Source organism: Corvus hawaiiensis, chromosome 5 (genome assembly GCF_020740725.1).
Source record: "Corvus hawaiiensis isolate bCorHaw1 chromosome 5, bCorHaw1.pri.cur, whole genome shotgun sequence".
Classification (NCBI taxonomy): Eukaryota; Metazoa; Chordata; class Aves; order Passeriformes; family Corvidae; genus Corvus; species Corvus hawaiiensis.
The window spans coordinates 39,902,071-39,925,645 of record NC_063217.1 but is presented as its reverse complement, the minus strand read 5'-3'; the positions used below and the strand labels follow the sequence as shown (position 1 = coordinate 39,925,645).

The 23,575-nt window shown below is 40.2% G+C and overlaps 1 protein-coding gene across 5 annotated transcripts in view; it reads right to left on the bottom strand.

Moving 5' to 3' along the window:
- SPOCK3 (SPARC (osteonectin), cwcv and kazal like domains proteoglycan 3) overlaps nucleotides 1–23,575 on the bottom strand; it is a 188,418-nt gene that overhangs the window by 157,139 nt on the left and 7,704 nt on the right. For 4 of the 5 annotated variants that reach the window (XM_048304285.1, XM_048304286.1, XM_048304287.1 and 1 more), the window contains exons 1-2: nucleotides 12,704–12,802; nucleotides 12,370–12,543 (exon numbers count right to left, since the gene is read on the bottom strand). The exons of the other annotated variant lie outside the window; for it this stretch is intronic. In XM_048304285.1, the coding sequence (XP_048160242.1) occupies nucleotides 12,370–12,543 (174 nt within the window). In that variant the 5' untranslated portion in view covers nucleotides 12,704–12,802. Of the gene's footprint in view, nucleotides 1–12,369; nucleotides 12,544–12,703; nucleotides 12,803–23,575 lie in introns of those variants that run through there. 5 annotated transcript variants of the gene reach the window in all.

Sequence of the window (23,575 nt, the reverse complement as noted above, 5' to 3'; positions counted from 1 at the left end):
AATGCAGCTTTCTTAATGCTTGTCTGATTTTATTTATTTCTACTTCATAATTGTCACCCTCCAATTTACTTGACTTTCTGCACTGTTTTGCACAGTGCAACATGTGATTCAGCTAAAGGGGAAAGCAGAGTGATCATACAATATGCAATTCACTGTAGGAGTCAGGAATGTAAAGGCAGCAGGGAGGCACCTACCCACCCTTCCATGAAGCAATGCAGCAAATGAATCAGACACAGACTTTAAATACACAAACAGAAATCCTTGAAGATGAATGAGGCAAAATGAAATACTTTGATTCATATCAGTGAAACTGAAAGATTGTTTTCTACCTGTACCTCGCAAATGGGTGAAGAGGGGAAGCAGGGGGGAAGAGCCGCAGAATAAAAAACAAGTAACAATTTATTCAGGAAAATAATTCATTGAAAAGGAAAATAAAATCCCCATTCAAATACACTAACTTAACAAAATAAAGACCCGTGTTTTCATTGTACTCCATAAGTAGCAACGAACTTTGAATTCTCTTATACCTAATAAAGCAAAAAGGAAAAAAATAATGCAAAAAAAACCCCTCCACACAACAGTCTTGGTACTTATACTAATTTACTGGACGACTTAATTTGTTCTCCAATTCAAGTATGCTTTGTTTCCATTTTTCAAAGATGCAAAATATATCCAGAAGTCTGTTTTATAAACTAAATGGCAAAATAATGATTCAAAATAAGCAGACTGGCATAATTCCATCTCTCACAAACATCAGTGAACATATCCTCTGTGACCTCGATTAGACAAGACTACCAGCAAACCAGGTTGAGATCCAGTCTAATACAACATGATCCCAGAGAAATCCACAGTGAAGATTTGATAAAATGGGGAAAAGAAAGCAATCCTAAATCTTCAAGCAGAAACATTTCACTTCCTGCAAAACTCTTTAAAAATACACTATTTGAACAATTTCCTTTAACATTTCAGACCACATAGGGTTAGCTGACTACACATCACTGATGCTTTTCAAGTTTGAAATTATAATTAATTCAGCATTATGAAGATTATTTTCTTTTTTTCCTTCATTTTCCTTCAATCAACCACTTCTCTTGATAAACGCGAGATGTAAAATAATACATCACAATGTCTTTTGTTTCATCCTTATGCTTGATTACTCCTGGCAGGTTTTTTGGTCTAATGAGCAAGCTGTTTGGCTACAGCTACCTAAATTAAAACAACTGAAAAATTCATTTGTCAAATCTGAAAATGCATCTACTTCATTTTCAAGCTTAAATTTGTTTTATTGCAGTATGAATGAATGATGCACATGGACATATTTTAGCTCAGCTGTATAAATACTGTAAGAACTTTTACAGCTGTAGAAATTTTAGCTTCAACTAGTACTTTTTGTCAGTGATAAAAATATCTTTCTGATATAACCAAGCAAGAGTAGGATCTGTGTATGTGGGAATTAAGCATGTGCAAATTACTAACCTTTATCTGCAGTAGAATAAAAAGCACAGATATCTGTAGAAAAAGCAGCACTATACAGATACTACTAACCAGATGAACTTTTTAGTATTAATAATGTTTGACAGCAACTTACAATATTTTAGGAAAAAGATTTCCTAACATTCATGCTGTTGAATAGTCCAACTACACTCAAACTGGGCTGGAAAGCCACAGCCCAACTGTAAAAAAAATTCAATTATTTTCCAGCTAAAGGAATATCTGTTTGACAAGAAAGATCTTTTTAAAACCTAAACTATGTAAGATGTTATCACATTTTACAACCAGATAAGCACTGTTGGAATCAAACATCAGCTTTGCTTCACAGAATAATTTCTCACATTTTCTTTAAGTATTATTTTTATAACTTCTCCCACCTTTCTTGGAGAAGCTGGAGTTCAAACAAACATTTTCTTGACAATCACTACATGTTTGTAGCAATACTTGCCTTGTTCTTATGTGATATTTATAGGCATGTAGAAAAAGAGGTAGTTCTTCCAGTCAGTGAACTGAAACTATTGCAGATAATAACTGCCTCACAAATCTGAGATATGAATTTAGAATTATTATTTTATTCTGCACACTACAAACATTGTTAAACCCATGTCACTTTCCGTATATATCCAAAAACGATCTGCAATCAATGGGATATCAAACGGTAAGATAAAACTGCAGACATGGTGAGGTTGGACCTATAAAATACCTCTAATACTCTATGAGGTACTTTGCTCCTCAGAATGAGGGATAGACAGCGCAAAATCACTTTACATTTTTATTGATCTGAGGTACCAGTTAGCATAAGCGTGTGTGTGGGTGCCCTCACACATACAAGGCATGGTTCATTTATTATTTGAAAAAGAAACAAAAAAACCCAACAAAAACCAAACCAAAACACATACATCATCTCAACTTTTCCGTGTGCTGGACATCAAATACTCTATAACATTAGTACTTCAGAACCTTCTGGGGGAAAAATGTTATTGTCTTCCAGTGAGTTACGTTACTCAAAAATGTCTTCTGTGATGCAGTCCAGCACCTTAATTGTGCCTCCCCTGATGGGGGAGGCTTTTTAGAGTCTTTGTGAGGAGTCCGAGAGACGAACGGGACTTCTTTATTTTCTTCAGGTTCTTCAGGTTGTTTATGATATCTTACCAGTAATTCACATGCTGACAGCATAGCATGAAGCAGAGCAACATACAAAAGGCAAAATGCAGGAAAGCTCAAGGCTTTTTAAAGGTAAACTAACCAATGGTCACTTAAAACAAAATGTATTTTCACTTTTCTACCAATTATCTTGTCACATAGACAGCAACTGAGGACTTCTTTATCCAATCATCCCAAACTACTTCTACTGCAGAATATGGAGTAGTAGAAGAAGAAGAAAAAGGTCTGGAGAACAACAACAATCCTCCATTTTGATGTTTTTTGCTTTTATCTATTTACTATATTCATAAACCCAAGACCTCTAAGTTTTTCACCCTGTGACAATCTTACATAATATTCTATCACCTAATTCACACCAGTGTGGATTCTAATTCTTCCCAAAGGGTAGGCAATTTTCTCCATGGATGAAGGTCAAAAACAGTGTTGTCCAGGGGGGTAGAACCCTTCAAAACAGGCAGAGAAATATTCTCTGCACTCTGGGTTCCCACATCCTGTTTACAGAAGCTGTGCTACAATCCAAATCTAGAAAACTTGGAGGAAAAAAGTGATAGTTTCATATGCCCTAAGAAACTATCATTTTACATGGGAATGAAAAAAGAGAGGAATTGTAAACATTCAGCCTATGTAAAAAGTATGCAAACACAGAAAGGTACAGTAGCTTTTGTCCAAACCACAGTTCTACTACTGTGTAGAACCCAGTTTATAAATACGCATTCAGTCCTAATGAAGAACATTGAATGTTTGAGGTTTTATATTTCTTAATTCTTCAATCTGCAGTAAAAATCTACACAGTGAATTCTACTTCTGCATATGCCTCCCTCTCCATCTTTACGAGACTACACCCGCAGATCTCAGAGAGAAATCTCATGATTCATAATCATGTTACACTTAACTTGGCTAAGATGCTACTTACAGTAACTACAAGGCAGTCTTGGGCATCTATCCCTGCATGCTTTTAGAGGATATTTTCTTTTGAGGAACTGATGAATCTCAGAGGATATCACAGATGGAACCAAACCTTTTTTCTAACATATTTGAGTCTTTTTCTTAATAAAGAAATTCTGTCTGCTCATGCCCCAAGTACCAGATTTCATCAAAACAGGACCTTGTAACTTCCTACCAAGAATTCCTGAGTAAAGTTTGATATATAAAAAATAAGCACCTGCATGAAAAATTGAACAGTTTAGCAGTTTAGGAGAGAAATGCTAGATTTAATAAGATTTAAAAAATAGTTACGCACTTAGTGCGCTTTAATCCAGTTCACATATGAAATATTGTGCACTATTTGCAATACAGTAAGCAATCTGACAGCCCTTTGCTGGCTTTGGAAACTAAGAGCTCTTCACATTCACGTTCTTTGCTCCTGGATGTTGGAAACAAGACTGCCTACCTAATTCTCAGTATGCTTAAAGACTCAAACACCCGATCAAGACAGCGAATATGTATCTTGGTGATTATCTTAATGAAAATTCTGAGGCCATTTCTCTATCTTCCATAAGATTTGAATTGGCTTGCATTCCAACATCATCTGTGATTTTTCACATAAAAGCAATTGGCTTTTATTGACAATGCACACAAGAAAATTCTGCGAAGATGATAGAATAGAAATCCTTTTAAACAGCAAATTAGCATAAGAAAAATCAAGCACTCGTTCCCGTCATTTCGTATTTGGGCCGAAGAAGGGAATGCTTCCAGATCAGAGCAATATGAATTTAAATGGTATTCTTCCTTATTCTTCTGCAAAACAGCATAAATCTGTTGCCTAGATCATCTGGGAATACTGCAGCTAATTAATTCCCTCACAGTGCAGGCCTTAAGAGTGCAAGCCTTAATCTATGCCAGTAGCACACAAAGATTCCCAAAAACTGAAATGCTTTTGCCAAAGTAGAATTTTTGAGTGTAATATAATCTGTCAGGATAAAAGTAAATAAGCCACTATATACAGGCAAACTTGTTGTCAAATCCAACGGTCTACTCTGGCCCTAAACTTTACGAATACAGAGTTCTCAGAGCTTGACGTGGACTTCTTAAATCTGACCAAAGTGGCTAACTTACTCTTTCACAAAAGGCTGGAAGGGCACTTTCTACAATGGATTCTTGTCACTGCTGCTTTACCTACCAATCAATTGATTTCACTTCTAAAAATCACTGTTTGGGTTTTCTCCTGAAGTGATGTTCCAGTCACCAATACAAGCCCTGCCAAAACCTCAAACATATATGCATCATTAAATATAGATCCCCACACTCTTCATATTAATAACTTCCCTCTGTTTTAATGAGTAGCTGGTAAAACACAGATCATTTTTCACATGCAGTAGCATATAACAAGGAGTAAGTTCTGTACTTCTCACTGCTATGCTACAAAGATTTAACGACTGGAATTAATTTCATCATCAAGAGCAAGCTCAAAAATGTCACAGGAGTTTGTTTTCAGCTGCATGTAGGCCCCAGTGTAAGCGCACTACATAAAACTGTTTGATGACTTGCAGACTTTTTTAGGGAGATACTGAACAAGCTGTAAACTGACAGTCTCTTCTGAGTCAATGATTATGTATCACATGAGAAAATAAAAAATTAGTTCATAAGGATTTTCTGCAGCAAAATGTCAAGCACTGGATAGTCTGTAATAACAATATATTAAGATAATACTTTCTGGAAGTGGTAAAATACCAGAAAGTTTGAATGATTTAAATCTTTTGAACCCATTTTCTTATTGTGTTCTGTTAAAGCAGCCACTTGCAAAGATAATAACAGAGCAGTGAAATCACATCCTCATTGTAATGTGAAAGCTTTGTCATGGGTTATAATTTCATTTTAGCTCTCCTTGCGTCCTGTCCAAGGTTGCTACCTTACACTGCAGCACCTTTTTTAGGTACACCATTAATTCCTACAGAATCTTCCCTCTGTAATCTATCAGTGTGAAATGGGACAGTAAAAGTGAAAAACCATTAAAAAAAGTATCTAACAAATAACTAAGAATTGTTCAAATTAGGTAAAAAGGACCAGTGAAGCTCCAAACACTGATATTACTATCCACTAACTTTTCTCTTTCAGAAATCAAATTTCAAGAAATATTAAAATTACAAAAACTTTTAATACAATCCACTATGGTAGCACTTACTAGCATTGCCTCCACAGTATTTTTTTCTAAAGCAAACAGGCAAGATTTTTAGCACTAAGCACAGTGGGACATACAGATGGAGAAAAAGAAATTCTCTATGTCTATTAACTCTCTATGTCTATGTCTCTAAGACATTAAAATATGTCAAGAAAAATAGGATAATAGAAAAACAACAAACAACACCATTGCAAAATCAATACAAAAATTGTAAAAAAGTCTAAATTAGAAAAATTAACACAAAACAGAACTACAGATATTTTACTAAAGTACTATTTCTATACTGATAAAAATATGATAGAAATACCTTTGTTAGAATAAAAGTTGCCTTATGCTTGAATACATGGGAGTTGGTCTAAAGCTAGGTTCCAAAAAAGTAACCAGATGCTGAAAGATTTTTTTATTTCCTTCAGCATATATTGCAGGGAAGGGAGGGGATGCAGGGACAACACGGACACACCAGGAGTCATGACAACATGGACATGACACAGACTGCTTCAACTCAGTCGAAGGAGTTACACTCAGAAACTGGCCAACACTTGCAAACACACTAATCCAAGCAATTATTTCTCTTTTCTGCAGATAATTACATCAAATGCTTTAATATTATGAATTAATAGAAACAGAGGAGATAGGAAAAAAAGATTTAATGGTGTCAGTCTAAAAATATTCTAATTCTGCTCAATCTACTGTTCTCTACATTCTGCCACCCCTCGCAAAACCTCTTAGACATCTTCCCTTTCTGATTGTAAAGCCAAGATAGCCTGTGCAGTTTCTGTTACTGTTTCTATCTATTTGTGTATTACAAAGCTATTTATACTACACTATAATAAGCACAGATGGCTAGAGTCAATCCCAATAAGATTTAATGGAAAGACAAGAAAAGACTGGGTATCCATAGCCTCTAAATAACCTACAGCATATAAAATAAAGATTATTCTTCAGAGAAAGGAGATAAAGATAAGATGAAACAATGTTATCAGCTTTACTTTAGATTATGAGGGCAATCTAAGGAAAAGCACATTACCATTTACTTAACTTCTAAACGTTAGCTATATAAAGAGCTTCCAAGTTAATGCCTTCCAAGAGACATGTAAGAGTCCAATGTTAACAACAGTTTGAGATAGTAGACTCATCGTTTTCAGACAAAAAAATATTTGTCACTAGAAACAGGCAGCAAAAACAGGCCATAGGAAAAGTAATGTGAAAGAAAAAAGGAATCTGTACTTGAGAATGACTTAAAAGCACACATAAAAATTAGAACCTCTGTCAATAATATAGAAGAAAGGAAAAATTAAGATTTACAGTACTCTTTCCCATTATAATTTGTCATGTTCCACTTAGAAGTTATGAACAATTCAATAGCCTCTTAAATTTCCTTAATTAATTAAAATTAATACAAATTCCTAACACTTTCCCATATTTTACAGTTTAAAAAAGAGCAGTCAAGTCCTTATTAGTTTCATTTCAAAGGCAGTTATTACAGGTGAAGGTACAAAACACTTATTCTTTCTGTCAGACCTCCTAGGCTTCAAAATTTTTCCTCTTTCACCATATTAATAAAACTCAGATCATACAAAGTAAGTCATGAAAAAAAAGTGTCTGATACTAATTTAGAAGTGCCAGTTAGTTTCGGCTAACAGGCTGGCACGTGGAAAAGATTCAACACCCTATTTGCAAAAGTAACTTCATGTTAACTACAAGTTCTGTTTAATTTAGGCTTAAGATAACATAAAGAAGAAGCTAATCTTTCATGTTTTGCAATTCCATTTTCTCCTGATGTCATGATCATGACATATGTATGTCATAAAAGAGCTGCCATACCCAATAATAAGCATAAAAAGTACCGGAGAAATAAGACCCCCAAATCTTTTTTCACAACTGTTAACAATGAGTTAACATGAGTTATAAAAAAGACAGTGAGTGCCACACTATTCAATCCTAAATACTGATTTCCTCTAAAGTGCATTTAGCATCTTCCAAAAACTAGGAGGGCTTCCTGTCCAATGCAAAAAACTTGTTGAACAGAAGTCCTCCTCCTCTTCAAGTAAAGTTACTGGTACTCCACTCTGGAAGCATGAAAACCTTCCAAGTATTTACACGGTACTCCCACAACCAAGTGCAAAGAACTTGTGATAAATCCTTTTTAAAAGAGCCTTTGGCTTGCTCAGTTGTATAAAGCTGTAATTGTGATCCACAGTTGGAAAGGGATGTTCTGCTCACGACAGTAACGCAGAGTATCATGGAGCTTAGTTGAGGGGCAGTGTTTGTTTCTGAGAAGCCTTAAACCTCCAAAACAGACAAGGGAATAATGAATGCTGGCTATCAGTGAATTGGTATGGAGACCTAGTGTTTGATTTATCTCCTTTCCAAACACAGAGGTTTAGCTTTCACTGATGTTGAAAAAACATACTCTTTAAATACTTCCAAAAGACTCCTCTGGGAAGACCACATGAGCTGCCCAAACTTGCCACATCTTGTAGAAGGCAGTATTTTTGATCGTCAGTGTGAGAACAGCCCACAGCAAAGCAGAGTAAAAAGGAGTTATTACCAGTGCAAACTTCCTCTGCACAGCTGATTGGTTTTAAGGTCTGTTCAATTTTCTTCTACCTCCTTTACCTTAGATAACTATATTAACATGGTGGGATGATAGTTAACACTGTAGTAGGATGTAGCTGGTTACTGCATCATAATAATAGGATCCTATTATTTCATGGCAATACTATGACAGTTGAGCTGTGGAGTTAATTTATCAACTTAAATTTGAAAATAATCACCTAAATTATGACCTCTGAAAAGGAAAAGTATAAATCACTAATATGCAAGTTAGAACCTACAAATCTCTCTTCCAGCACCAAGTAAAATGTACCATACCAAATACCTTTTTAATGAACACAAATGCACAGGACACTGTTTACAAACATCAAATACTAAAATGAGTTACTCTGTAGAATGTTGTTTCATTGAATTTTAAAGAAATTAAAATTTCTAAAAAGAAAGTCTGGAAGATTTTTAGATAGTGATACAATAGACAACTATGCAATTTTGTCCAACGGACTGTAAAGACGATATAAAAAGACAAAGTGATTTTAAATTACAAAGCTATTGTGTTTTGCTCTAGGATTAGAAATACCACCATCATTTGGAAAGCAATCAGAAAGAGAAAAATAATTCCTTTATTCCTATATTCTGTTTTTCGCCATGGATTTACAGCATTATGAGTAATGAACGTTTGCCAGATAAGATTTAGGATGTTCAAAGCAGAAGAGTATAAATGTAATGCCATTTCTCGATCACATTTTTCAAAAAGAAGAATCTTTATTTCAGAAAAACTGCAGTATATATATATGTGTTTATCAAATGTCTAGTGCAATCATCATAGATAAAACCACTACCACAAAGCATTATCAATATAACAAAATATGAATGAAGATGATACCCCTTACAGCATCTACTGAAAAGCCTCAATTCCCAAGCTTGAAATAAACAGATTCCCATGGGCTAGGACCACCCAGCATCCTGACACCACTGGCTGCTGAAGCAGCCTAACAAGGCAGCTTGGAAAACCTTAATAAACACATCAACCCTGAGACTTATTTTAGTGACAGACATGAACAGTTGCAGCTACTCAGCAACTGGACTGCAGCAGCACTAAGACTGGGTTAAAAACTGCTCCTCCCCAGCTACTTCAGGCTGGTAAATGTACCCTTGTATAGAACCCAAAACGTTTGACTTGCACACACAACTCAAGGAGTTGATTTTTGACATATCCCATCTCCCCCCATCTTTAAGACACAAAGTCTCCTATTTAAAAATAAGACCATTCTCAATTTTTGCACAAGAAAAAGATGTGGGAATGTAGGTAGCCTCTAATACACATCTAGTTCCCACTGTTGCACTTTAAGGCACAGTTCCTGCCTAGACCTATTTCATTATTTTCAACAGATTTGTCAGAATGATCAAGACCATTCAAAAGAATTGAAGAGTTGGTTACAGTTCTGCCTATAAAAAGTACTGAAAAGATCTTAGCTAATAATCCTACATTCATAACACTTACTGACAAAACTGACATTTTAGAGGATGTTAAGAAAGCTAGGTTTGTGGGTTGGCTTGGTTTTTGGTTTTTTATGAATAAAGTATCATATCCTGTTTATCAGGTTCTGTAAGGGTTGCCTTTCTGAATGACTGTGTTCTTTCTCACTGTGATCCAAAACTCTTAAGAAACTGAGCCAATGAGCCAGAATTCAGGGTCATTATCTTTCACATTAATCAGTCCTGTCAGTTAAGTCTTAAGTTAAGCTTTTAAATACTTCTTTTCACACCAGAATTCCATCTCACCCTTACATCTGTGGGGTACTTAAAGCCTGCAAAAAATATCCTACTCTGACCAGAGAATTAAATTACAAACACAGGCCTTGCATACCTTGATTTTAACTCTGCAAGACAGTTACCCCACATGTTTCAAATGCTGTTGTCCTGCTCCTTAACAGGAGGCCATATCTGAATCGCTAATGACATTGCTAACCTCAGTTTCAAAACCAACAAATTATAGTCACACAAATAAATTTACAAATTATATCAAAACGTAGGATGTTAAAACTTCTCCACCATGTTATATTTAACTATGATAACTAATAAGTGATCATACAAGATATTTTCTCTCATGCATTCTTGTACAGGTAGATTAACAAAATTTTGGGTGTTTTTACAGTTATATGTTATGAATTACTGAAAACTATCCATGCTTTAAAGGGAGAGCCTTGTGAAGTATTAGCACCATCCATAAATATTCCAGACTGGGTACCAATCAATAGGACAAAAGCATTCTGCATAAGAAATAATAGCATACTCTTCACTGAAGCACCAGCCTTATAAAACTTAACACAGTGTAAAAATAAGCCAGCATACTTGCAAATTGCCTCAGAAGAATCAGTATGCAGTACTTCCTCAAAGCAGTCACTCTTAAAACCCTTGGGGACACCTACTTGTCACAGAATAAATTATCTGGCTAATATCCAATATTACAGTACATGTCAGCGGGCACCCAGGAGACAGGCATTAGAGAGCACTTGGCTTCCTCAGCCTTGCAGGTTAGTCCTTACATAAATGACTTTGCCCAATTACAAAACATAACTGATATACTTATTTCGGAGTTTTCTAGCAGCAGCCTTCAATCCTAGAACATTTCTATAGCATCAGATTTTGGCTATTTTTCTTTTTTTCCAAAATCACAGGTCCCAAAGCACGTCACACTGAACAGGTATTTTTCACATGAACCTAAGGGGTTTTTTTAAGATATTCAAGGAAAAAAAAATATATCTGACTACTGATTGGAAGTGTTGTCAAACACCAGAGTTATGCTGTTTAATAAAAACTTTTGGGAAAATAAGTTCTCACACAACTTTAGTAGTTCTTCCCTAGTTGCTTAAGATAAATAGCCAAGTTTGCATCCCACATACAACACAGACATAAGGGCAGAAAATACATGCATCACAAGTCACTCCAGGTCTCAGAAAAATAAGAGACTTTTTAGAGACATTTACTTCAGTTTGCTACAGCAAACCACAGTCACCAGCAAGCTGTAGAACAAGAAGAAACCTGTTGCCTCTGAAGTTGCAAACCTAATCAATGATTTACACTAAATCAAAGAAATCCAGTAGGCTAAATAGTAAAGAAACAGAAAATTATTTTGCACGGCTGGAATTCGGATTTCTAAAAGTGACACCAAGGGACGCAGGATACTGGATGATTAAAGAAAATCTTTTCCACTGACAGAAATGTGAACGGCTTTTGAACTGGTTGTGTTTCACTAAACTTGGCAGCAAACACAGCCCAAACTAGGCGCACAGGCGAAGCCCGCTGAGGACAGAGCCACCTTACAGCGGCAGGTTTCGTAACTGATGAGATTCGGGTCAGGCTGGGGCTGCTGCTCCTGGGCTCCGAGCACGGCGCTCCGGACACCGCGTACCCGCCGCGCTGAAGCCCCGCACCCCTGACACGGCAACCCCCGGCCATGAGCGCTGCCCCTTCTCCCCCGCCCGCCCTGCCGGCACTTCTGACAGGGCACAGCGAGACACGGTGCTCCCGCCCGGCGCGGCTGCCAGGTGCCCGGGGAGGCAGGGGGCTCTGCCCCGGGCGGCACTGGCGGAGCGGCGGCGGGGCGACCCCCTGCCCCGGCCCGGCCCGGCGCCCCCACCGCATCCCTTCCCGCAGCGGGGCGGGAAACCGGAGGAGGGAGGACAAACGCGGCTCCCCCCCCTCCACCGCCTGGAGACCCGCAGGGCGGGAAGCGGCTCCCGCGGCCCGGCCCGCTGGGCCCCGAAGGTGCGGGCCGGGCGCCCCGCACGGCCCGGGGCACGCCGGGCGGTCTTGGCCGCTCCGCGGCGGCAGCGCACCGGGAACTGCCCGGCGGGACTCCCATCCTCCTCGCCGAGGCGCCGCAGGCAATTAAAATAAGAATTAAAATTCGGGGAGAAGGGGGGAAGTTGAGGCTGCACCCCAGTCCCCGCTCCTCAAGGGATGCCCTCCACGAACGGAACCAGCGGGAGCGGGTCGGGCGCGGCTGCCGGCTGGCAGGGTCGAAGGGCTGAACTTACGTCTCGGAATTTGTTCCACTGCCCGACCTCCTTGTCGTACTGGGAGATAGTCGTGAGCCATTGTTTATCGTCCAGAAAATTGCCGCTGTCCGGTCTGCCCCCGGCCGCCGCCGCCGCCGGGCTGCACCAGGCTGCTGCACACACGCACACCAAGGCTGCCGCTGCCGTGAGCATCTGGGCGAGAGGAGACACGGGCAGGGAGGTTACCCACAGCGGAGCCGAACCCCGGCCGGGGGCTGCCGGCGGGGCACGGGACAGCCGCCCTCGGCGGGCCCCCTCGCCCACCTGAAAGCGGCGAGGGGGAAGGGGAAGGGGAGGCTGCCCAGCCCGTCACCTTGCTGCGAGCCCCGCACCCGCGCTCCTCGCCGCGGCCGGAAAGGCGGCCCCGCGCCCGCTCCCTCTCCGCACGCGCCGCCGTCTGCGGCCGCCCGTCCGTCCGCCCCGCTCCCGCGCCGCGCGCGCCGCCCGCCCCTCGCCCCGCCCCGCCCCCGCCCCGCGCGCCGCACCGGGAGAGGCGCGCGCCCGCCGCTCCCGCCCGGAGCCGGGCACCCCGCGCCGCCGGGAGCCGCGCGAGGCCGGGAGCACGGGCACATCCCCGGGCATGGGCGCACCCGCGCCGCGCCCCGCCCGGCCCCGCAGCAGCCGCGCTGTGCCGCCGCCTCCTCCAGGTGGGGGGGGTGCCGCTGGAACTTCGCTACAGCTGCGCTGGCGCCTCGCACCCCGCGTTAAATGGGCGAAAACCCCTAGGCGGACACGATCCTTCAAAACTCACAGTCATGTCATGATAGAACTTCCCGCGCCTTCGGGGCAAGGAGAGACACAAGCTCGCGAATCGCCTGAGTGCTGATGGAGGCACATTGTGATGCTGTCTCCCGTGTTATCCCCTTTTCTAAGGATCGTGCACTCTTCCCTCTCTTTCTGGCTTTTGTCTTTTAAACAGCAACGGTATGTTAACTCAAAGCCTTCAATGACATTTGGTTGCTTTCCCGAATTAGTTAAATTTAATTCAGAACTGAGCAAGGTGCATAAATAGTTCAATTACCTTTCCAGCATAGCTGCCTCCATATTTAATTTTAAGTTCCATCTGCCATCCTGTTGACCTAATTAATCTAATTTTTAATGTTAGCTTTATTCCCTAGACTTGAGGAACACTCCGCTTTTTAGATTTGTATTAGCTGCGTGTTGCAAGGTTTCGGCAGAGGGAGTAGGGCAGAGACTGCGGGGTGGCCTCTGTGGGAAGAGGTGTGCGGCTCTCCCGTTTTGGGAACAGCTGGCTCCTGCCAGCCCCGCAGTGGAGACATTGCGGCCACAGCTAAGCCCTTCGGCAAAGCCAGCGGTGCCTCTGTGAAAGCATAGCCAAGAGAGAGCGGAAAATGCGGTGCGGAGAGAAGAAGTGGGAACAGAAACGGTGAGAAACAAGAGGGAACACCAAGGTCAGAGAGAGATGAGATGATGCGGTTCGTGGCAGAGAACTGCAGACCCTGGGAGACCCATGCCAGAGCAAAGGGATATACTCAAAGAAACTGTGGCAAGCCCAGACCAGAGCACATTTTCCTGAAGAACTGCAGCCCATGGAAAAGCCATGCCAGAGCAGAGGAAAAATGTGAGAAGGAAGGAGCAGCGAAGAGAAACTGTTACATACTGACAGTACGTGCCCTCAATTCTCTCTGTGCGCGCCGGGAAGAGAGGAGTCTGGAATGAAGCTGAGCCTGGGAAAAGAAGGGAGAAAAGCTGTTGTTTTAACGTGTGTCTTCTTCTTCACCACTACTCATACCAGCTTTTACACTTTTATTTTAATTGGCAATAAAGCTTCTCCCAGTCAAGTTTGTCTTGTCTGCAACAGTAATCGGTAAACAGTATTCCTGTTTTTATGTCAACCCATGAGGTCTCTCACTCCAGTTCTTCCTCTACTTGTCCTGCTGGGGAGAGGGGCTGTGAGCAGCTGGGTGAACATTTGGCTATTAGCCAAGAGTAACTCACCACGAGGTTGCCAAGTAAGTTAAGAACACAACACTCCCAGTGTGGTTGCTGAAAGTATTTTCTGTGCTCTGGGCTTTGTGGTTTTCAGACTTGGAACTAGGGTCAAGTCCATCAAGAGATTCACTGATGGCAGAAAAATGCCACTTCATGCAAAAAGAGAAGTGATTATGAGATTGCCACTGAGTTTAGCAAGTTTTGATTTTGGTCATAAACTGTAACTACAGACAGATAGTAAAATATTAATTAAATCCAATAACCTACATCATACACTACATAATACATGCCATTTTGTTCTCAAACTTGTATCACTAAAATCAATGAAAATCCTGTCACCCATATGACAGATAGAGAGGATGATTGCCAGATTAGGATTTATGTGCCTGACTCTAAAAATGCTACCTATCCAGAATGACATTATATTCTGTAATAAATGAATCATAAAATTCAAAGCAAAGGGATAGAGGGACTGCACAGAGGCTAAATAAGAATCAATAAAACAGTCATGTTATTCTCAGGGTGGGTTATAGAGTCAGCCCTTTATAGAATCATTCTCTGACAATCCAGTTTGTATTTGTCAGTCTTAATGTTAATTTCCTACAAATTGCTTTGCCCTTTGGCAAAGAAGAAATTTCTCTATAAAGCTAATGATTTTTATTTTTTTTAAAGAATTACTCATTTTAACTTTTTTAACAGCGTTCCAATTCCTGAATTTGTGTTTTCACTTACCCAGCAATCAAGGTAATCTGTTTTGGTTTTTGGTTTGCTTCATCTGTGTTTGACAATTTCATCCAGATAACATTAGTTAGTACTTTTAAGTTGTTGCTCATTTTTCCATATTTGGAGAAGAGGAATAGAAGTGGCTAGGATTTGCATTCAGCAAAAATTCTTAGAAAAGGCAAATCTCTTCTGGTTTGAGTTTTACAAAAGTTTCACTGCAATTTCTCTAAAAAGTGATCTTCAACACCTATGACTGCAGTTTCTACTGACAACACATACTAATGATCAATTATATGTAATTTTGTCTGAACCAGGCTATTTGAAGCCTTTAATAATTCTAAATGTATTCCTTATAATTTTAAGCACTCTGATCTCCACATAATTGGTTTAAGAGCCTCATTCTGATCAAGGGCTTTACACAAGTTGGTAATTCCATTTATTTGAGCATACAATGATACTTGATTGAAATGGCATTTTGAAGATACAAAACTAAGAAGTTTTCTCTTTTTTCCTCAATAATTTCACTTCTCTTCAAAGATTAAACTTACATATCTTGAGAAATATTCTTTATTTTAAATGTACATACATTTCTTACAGAAAATGTAACTATTTTTACCTAGTGATGTGTTTAACAATAGCATCTTTAAGATGTGACAGGGAATCTGTTACTGCAGCAGTTGTAAGAGAATAATACTAATGGTAACACAGACATAATTTTAAACTGAGAGTTTAGAAACTGCCTCATGGCTCTTCATCATTGTCCAGTCAAGAAGCATTGTTGTTATTAACAAATATTCATCTCTATTTCAAAATATGATCTATTTTGCAAATTTTTAGTAACATAAATATTTTAATATTAAGACTTACTAATTTAGAATCATAACTGTTCAGGTACCTTTACCTCTGACTAGCTGATGGAGCCTACAGGGAGGTAGTGATGAAGATGATATAGCTGGTAATATACTTGTAAGTTACACTACTGGTGTGAGCAATATGGTTGTTGCACAAGGAAAAGGATAGAATGAGAAAAAAAGAGGGAGTATACATTTAAATATGTACTTTGTGTATACATCTCAACGTTATACGAAAGAGTGTTGGAATTTTGTAATCTATGCACCAAGATATATAGGAGGAAAAGCTTGTATGCATAGGTTACTGACGGAACAGAAGGGACATGCTGAGAAATCATTAGGAAATGCAAGGAAATTTATGCCCTGAACACTGTGTCCCAAAAGTGCTTTACTCACTTCCTGCAAATGAAGAATGTGTTCACTTAAGGCAATAAAGTATGGAGATAAAATAGTTTTAAGAAATTAACTGCAAGGGCTGTGTTACTATATTTGAATAAACTTATGTTGAAGGGAATCCCAAAGGAACATCTAGGTATCCCACTGCCCACAAGCAAAGCCAGATATATGTTGTCACTGCTGGCAGATGTCGATCCAAATCTACTTCTGGAATCACCATTGGTAGAGTCTGTCAGTGATAGAAACTCCACACTGATCTGTGTCAGTGAGTTTTACTGTCTAACTTTAGAAGGGGTTTCCAAAACCTGAAACAAGTTCATCTTGCTGCAATTTAAATTTATAGCTTCTGGTGAATCCTTGTTGCAGTGGGGATCCTGCAACACGCATATATCAAACCAGGAGTCCCGTGGAAAGGAAATATATACGGACAGACAGATTCTTGATAGCTGTTTCAGAGATGTTTATTTCTCCAGCCGCATGCGGGGCTCTGCCGAGGAACTGTTCCAGTCACGGGACCAAGGGTCCTTCTGCCCGCGCAGGGAACACAAACCAACCAATGGGAACGAGGCTGAGCAGGGGCAGGGAAGCCCCGTGTCTGTGCCCTCAGGGCCCCTCTCCCAGGGCTACACGGCAGGGGAGGGACCCCAACACCTCACCCGTTTTATTTTAATAAAAGGAGAATGAAAACAACTGGATAAACATAACAAGAACAGTTTCAAAACAAAACAAGCCACCCTCCTGAGTCTTTAAATGTCCAAACAGATTCTCTGGAACATCTTAGGGCTGACAGAAGGGAGACAGAACTCTGAGCATGCTTTGTGGGGAAACTTGAGGCAGGAGAGGGTTTAACTTCTTCCCTCCCCCTTTTCATCCCCCACTCGGCATTGGAAAGGGATTTTTGGGGAAACAATTGGCAAAAGCATGGTTTTGTGAGGGAAACCATGGATGAAAAAACGGATTGGGAATACACTGGGGGTAATAGGACATAGGGTAAAAGGGAAAGGTGGGATTAGGAAAGGGAAACTGTAGGGGGGGCTTACAATAGAGATACTGTCTAACATGACTACGATTTTTTGCATATATACTGCCTTTTACAGGAACACCATCAGGCCCAGTGACCTGCGATGCTTGTAACCCTTTTCTCCCTAGTACAATATTAAATTCCACCACCTCTCCATCTCCCAAGCTTGGGATGCATTTTTCAGGGTTATTCTTTTTAATAGCAGTTCTATGCACGAATATGTCTTGCTGGTTGTCACACCTTGTTATAAAACCATAATTTTGCTTAACATTATACCATTTTACTATCCCTAAGGTCTTAGTTGCTATGATCTTTTCCTTTTTCCGAGTGGCTGCTGTTTTCTGTCTCGCTGCGTCTTTGCTCTCTCCTTCGGTCGCTCCCGTGTTGGAATTGTCGGGGCTGCTCGTGCCTGCGCGCTCTTCCCGGGGTCGCGTTCGGGGCTGCGCGGGCCGGGCCGGGCCACACCGCTCAGTTCTCCGTGTGTCGCCTCCTCTGGTCGCAGCTTCGCTGCCGATGTCGGGCGCTGCACCCACATCTCGGCCGGGCCCCCGAGCGATGACTCCCCCGCGCCCTGCTCCAGCGCGCGTCTCGGCTGGGCACGGCTCCGTTCCATCGCCACCGCCGCCAGCCGCCGCCCGCGCGCCGCCCCTCTCGGTCGGGCGTTCACGGGGCTCGCTCCACCACGCGCTGCACAGGACCGGGCAGGCACCGCCGGGTCCCGCCGCGCCTCGCTCCGCCACCGACACTGCGGCTCGCGTGGCTCCGCCCGCGCGCGGGAACTGCCTCGCTGCTGCTCTCAGAGCGCTCGGTGCACGTGGCCTGGGCCGCACGGTCCCTGCGCCACGCTTCCCTTCGCCAGGACACAGCTGACATTGCTCAACAGTCTCAGTAACTAAATAATATTCACGAAAATATTCTTCCATCGGCATATATTTTGACTCCAATATTAACTGTGTCCAAACGGTTTTCCAAAAGCCCTTGGTAAGAATTAAATCCCAAGAAACATAGAAAAAGTTCTTAAACAACCATGCCAGGAAGTGTTTCAGTTCTTTTTGAGCTTGAATCAAGCTAAAATTTACAAATCGTTGTTCAAGAATCATTTTAAGTTTAAGATAAATGTCCATATGCGGCTCTGAGAGCCAAGAGTCTTCCCACGGTTCCTCCATAGTTTAGATATGGAATAGCAAAGAAAAACCAAGAAGAGGAATCCAAAGTTTCCAGGGTTTACTCACACAAATCAGTCGCTGAGGGATCGGGGATCGTTCTGCTCTCAAATCTCCACCATTTGTTGCAGTGGGGATCCTGCAACACGCATATATCAAACCAGGAGTCCCGTGGAAAGGAAATATATATACGGACAGACAGATTCTTGCTAGCTGTTTCAGAGATGTTTATTTCTCCAGCCGCATGGCCGGGGCTCTGCCCAGGAACTGTTCCAGTCACGGGCCCAAGGGTCCTTCTGCCCGCGCAGGGAACACAAACCAACCAATGGGAACGAGGCTGAGCAGGGACAGGGAAGCCCCGTGTCTGTGCCCTCAGGGCCCCTCTCCCAGGGCTACACGGCAGGGGAGGGACCCCAACAAATCCTATTCTCCAAAAGCATGAAGAACAAATTACTCTTTTCCTCTGATCAACAGTCTTTCCCATATTGGAAATTATTGTAACCCTACTCTGTATTTCATCCCTGTGATATGTTTACTACCATATTTTAACCCTGTTCTTTTAATCACATACCACGGTTTTGAGATCTCTGATCACTTTATTATCCCACTGAATCTTTCAAATTGGACTAAGACGTTTTTTATTTTCAATGTCTAGAACACTAGGAAACCATTGAACAGAGCAGATTTACTTAATAAATGTAAATTATTTTGGCTTGATAGGATTTGCCTTTTCTTTGGTATCTTCCAGACATTTAGACATAGTGTGCTAAATTACCTGTCCCTGTGTTTTCCAGAAATTGAGAGTAGAATGACAAGAGTTTCATTTTCTGACCCTTTTCAATGCACTGGTTTGAAGGTCCCTCTTTTAAAGCAACCCTTTAATTTGCTTTGGTTTTTTACAGTCAGTCATCTGGTACCTGCTTGTTCTCTACAGTTTCTCAAAAGCAATGGCTAACAGTTCTGAGACCCTTTCAAACAATTCTGCAAATATTCAGGGGCAGAGTTCATGAGATGATTACAACAATCACATTTTTACAAAAATTACAAAATGGATTCATTACAGACAAAGTCTTACCTAAGCCCTTTTTTTCCTTCTCATTGCTGTGATGGCGGAGCTAACCAACTGCATGCCATTAATGACTGGTACATAGGTTTTAAATTATTGTTTCTTCCATTTCTCTCCTTACTACATTCTTTCTCCACAATGGGACACTTCCTTTCCTTTTATCTTCTTTATACTAATACTTATTATGTTTGCAATGATTTCTTACTAACCTTGATGTCTTTTGCTAGTTGCATCTCAATTTCTCCTTGACTTTTGCTACTTGTGTCTTGAACTGCTTTGAAGTATTCATCTCTTGCTCTTCTTTGACTTTCATCTTCTACTTCAGGCCATTGCAGACTTCAAGATTTAATGTATTTGTCTTCTCTGGCTTTCCCTATTCTTCTGATATTACTGCAATTTAATCTTTAATATTTTTCCTGTAGGGTAAATGCTCCAAGGTGCTGATATTTCTCATTCTTCATGAATTTGATCAGATCGATAAATACCTGGAGATGTCTGCTAACACAAGTACTCTCAAAAACACACAAGTAACAAAGATCCAGAGAGCATGTTCGCTCAAATGGTCAGCATTAAGGACACATGGGTTTTTATGGACAGCTTACATATGTTTCAGAATAAGGCATTGTTATGTGCACCTGTCCAAGATCAGAGGCAGACCACCATCTCAAGCAAAGAGCTCTAAGCAAAGCCCTCCCAAGCTTACAACTGAAACAGAAAACATCTTAATGGTGTGACATCTCTGCCTGACACCGCATCTAATCTTTCTGACATTCTATATAGCCCCAACAACCACAGCAGATGCAACAGGAATTCACAAAGATATATCCTGGAACACAGACTTTCACAAATAGGAGAATTTCTTCTTCATCCAAAGTTGTTCAACACAGAAGGATCTGGCTTTTTATTTAATGCAAACTGCAGAACTTCCCCAGCCAACCTCAGCGACTCAGGTTTGACAAAGCCTATTCAAGAAAAATACCTTGTCTAGAGATAAAAATCTTAATTTTTCACTTTGACTACTGAATTTTTAAGTTGTCATTGTCAAAGTTAAGTTTATGTTTCTAGAAAAGCATGCAATTAATTTTTGTACTTGCTGATGTTCAAAAATTCAAAACTCTTTTCTTGTCCAGTGAACAATTTAAACTGTACATTAAAATTTACAACACAATAATAAGCAGCGTCTTGAGGCTAAGGACAATCTTCTATCTTTACATATCAATTCTTTTAGATGCAGTTTATTCATTATAAATTGGGAACTCTTCTCATCTGACTGTCCTCAGTAGATCCATGAAAAATCTGAAGCTTTTCCTGTCCTGGAGTTTTATCTGGCACACATCACAGCTTCCAGAAAAAGGCAAATGTCTCCCTGTGTCCTAGTCCCAGACACACCCTTTCAAAGCAAACACTGTATGCAGTAGATTTTCTGTGAGCAAAACAGTCATAACATCATAAGATTGATGGAGCTTTTAAACCAATGCCTATTAAGACCTTCCTGTGTTATTGACGATCTCCTTGAGAAAATGTTTTCCTAGTTTAAGCATCTCTAGCTATTTTATATGTTCCTTATACAGAAGTACTCAGAGTCAAGAGCTGTGGCTAAATTTTCAGATTTGGCTTCATTTAAGCACCAAAAAATGTTGGGCATCTAGCTGAAGTTTGTGTGTTGGATGGTGACGTGTTTTAACCATTTCACAGCATAAAATCTCAATAGAAGTAATTCAGAAGTTGGGTAGGATATAGGTACCCTTTGTCAGCTTTGACTTCTCTAAATTTCTTTCTCGCCTTTCTTGCCATTTTGTGTGTTTAAGTATCCTAGAAGTTTAAGGAGTAGGTCAGCAGTTTTCTAATCCATACCTGCTGTAGTTTATATGTTTTCCAAAGTATGTGACTGAAGAAGGTCTTCCACATGTTTTTTGTTCTCAGGCAAAAATGAGAAATAAGGATAGGCAAAGAGGGTGTGTTACTTCTCCTATTTTTACCCACTGAAATTTTCCTGTTTGCTCAAATATGTTGTCCAGAAACACAGATGTACAATTTGAGTTATGCTCAACAAAAGGTACTGTGGGTGATAGTATGATGTCAAAGGTATATTTGGTTTGGGTGACCTTATTTCACTATGGATTTTCATGCCTGAAGTAAGTTATAAGAAAAATTTTGCAAATTCACTTGTATAACTTACCTGGGCAAGTAATTCTAGTGCAGACAAAACTAGAAGATGAAGTATATAATGAAACTTTTAGCTCTTCATTCTTTTATATAAGAATGAAAATAACATGAAAAAATGCGTATTATATAGCAGAAGAGTTTGGGGTTTTTTAATTTTCTCTCTGAAACACACTCTCCTGTTTTTCTTTACTATGTAGATCACCAGCATCTTTTAAGAAATGTCTCTGTAACACAGTTTGAAAAAACATTAATTATTCTAATCATTGCGGTTGATTAAACAGGTAGAGGACCCTTTTTGATTCTTCATTTACCACTTTTCCTCCTTCCTGAGAGTTCTGCACAGCTGGAGATTTTCAGCCCCATTGTAGCCTCCTCATCTTAGTAAAGTTCTTTTGGCATGCTAATTAATCTCCTTCCTAATATTTATTTTCCCCGACCACAAGCCATTGTCTGCTTTTACATCTTATTTTGAAGTGACAGAGTTCTTGAAATTCTTGAATGTCTCTCTTAACAATAGCTCTACCCTATACATAATGTAGCAAGCAAGAAAATTATTTAATGAAAAATTTCTAACCTTGAGACTTTTTTTTCATGGGGTTTTTTTAACATTATACATGACCTTGCTTTTCTTTGAGGTTTTTTGTGCAAAACTGGGGTTATTTTTTTTCTGTTTTGCCAAAACACTAATCCAAATGGCAAGGTTTACTCAAATACTTAAACCAATTTTTAATCCAATTTATCCAATATAGAAATGTTCTGCTTTATATTAGTTCTTATTTCAGGCTTTTTTGAATCTTATTTACTGAAAAACAAATGTTTTCCTGTAAAATGTTTTATGCATGATATCCAAAGCATTAGATACGATAGAACATACCTTGTTATTATATACTGGACATATATTGGATATGTATTGGTTATTACATATCAAACATCCCATCAAGCTTTATCTTCTTAATAGAGCACGTATTATTAAACACTTCTAATATATTCATTGACATTTAGACTGTTACAGAGGATTTTAATAAAATCTAAATAATTCTAATAATGTCTGAAAATGTTCATAATAAGGTGTCATTTATGAAGAAAGCTATCCTTTATCAAAATGTTTTACATGAGAAGTAAAAGAAACAAGGCTCATGTTTTTAGACACCAAAGATGGGTAGCTACAAATTCAGCCTAATGTCACACCTCTGAAAGATGTAAGTCTTTACAACTTAAAAGGGAAGCACAAAAGCAAAAGTTAAACTGATCAAAACAGAACCATCTTGCCCCTTTCTTCTGTCAGTAACTGAGCAAAGGCCTTCCCCTACAAGTGTTCTGTATTTTATAGTGAAGACAGGTTTACAAGCAGTACTTTATTGACTAACTGTAGGCTGATAAATTAACCTATGGAACTAGCTAGAGACTGTCATATAATTTAGAGTTTAGTTGAACCCACCATGCCTCCTTCACCTAAAACACCTCTTTACTATAGAATCATAGAATCATTTAGGATAGAAAAGACACTTAAGATCATCAAGTCCAACCATTAACCCAGCACTGCCAAGCCTATCCCAAACCATGGCCGTAAGTGCCACATCTACAGGTATTTTAAATACCTCCAGGGATGGTGACTCAACCACTTCCCTGGGCAGCCTGTCCCAGTGCTTGAAAACCATTTCCATCAAGAAATTTTTCCTAATATTCAGTCTAAACCTCCTCTGGTGCAGCTTGAAGCTGTTTCTTCTTGTCACCTGGCAGAAGCAAGCAACTCCCACCTGGCTAAGCTTCCTTTCAGGCAGCTGTAGAGAGCAATAAAGTCTCCCCTGAGCCTCCTCTTCTCCAGACTGAACAACCCCAGCTCCCT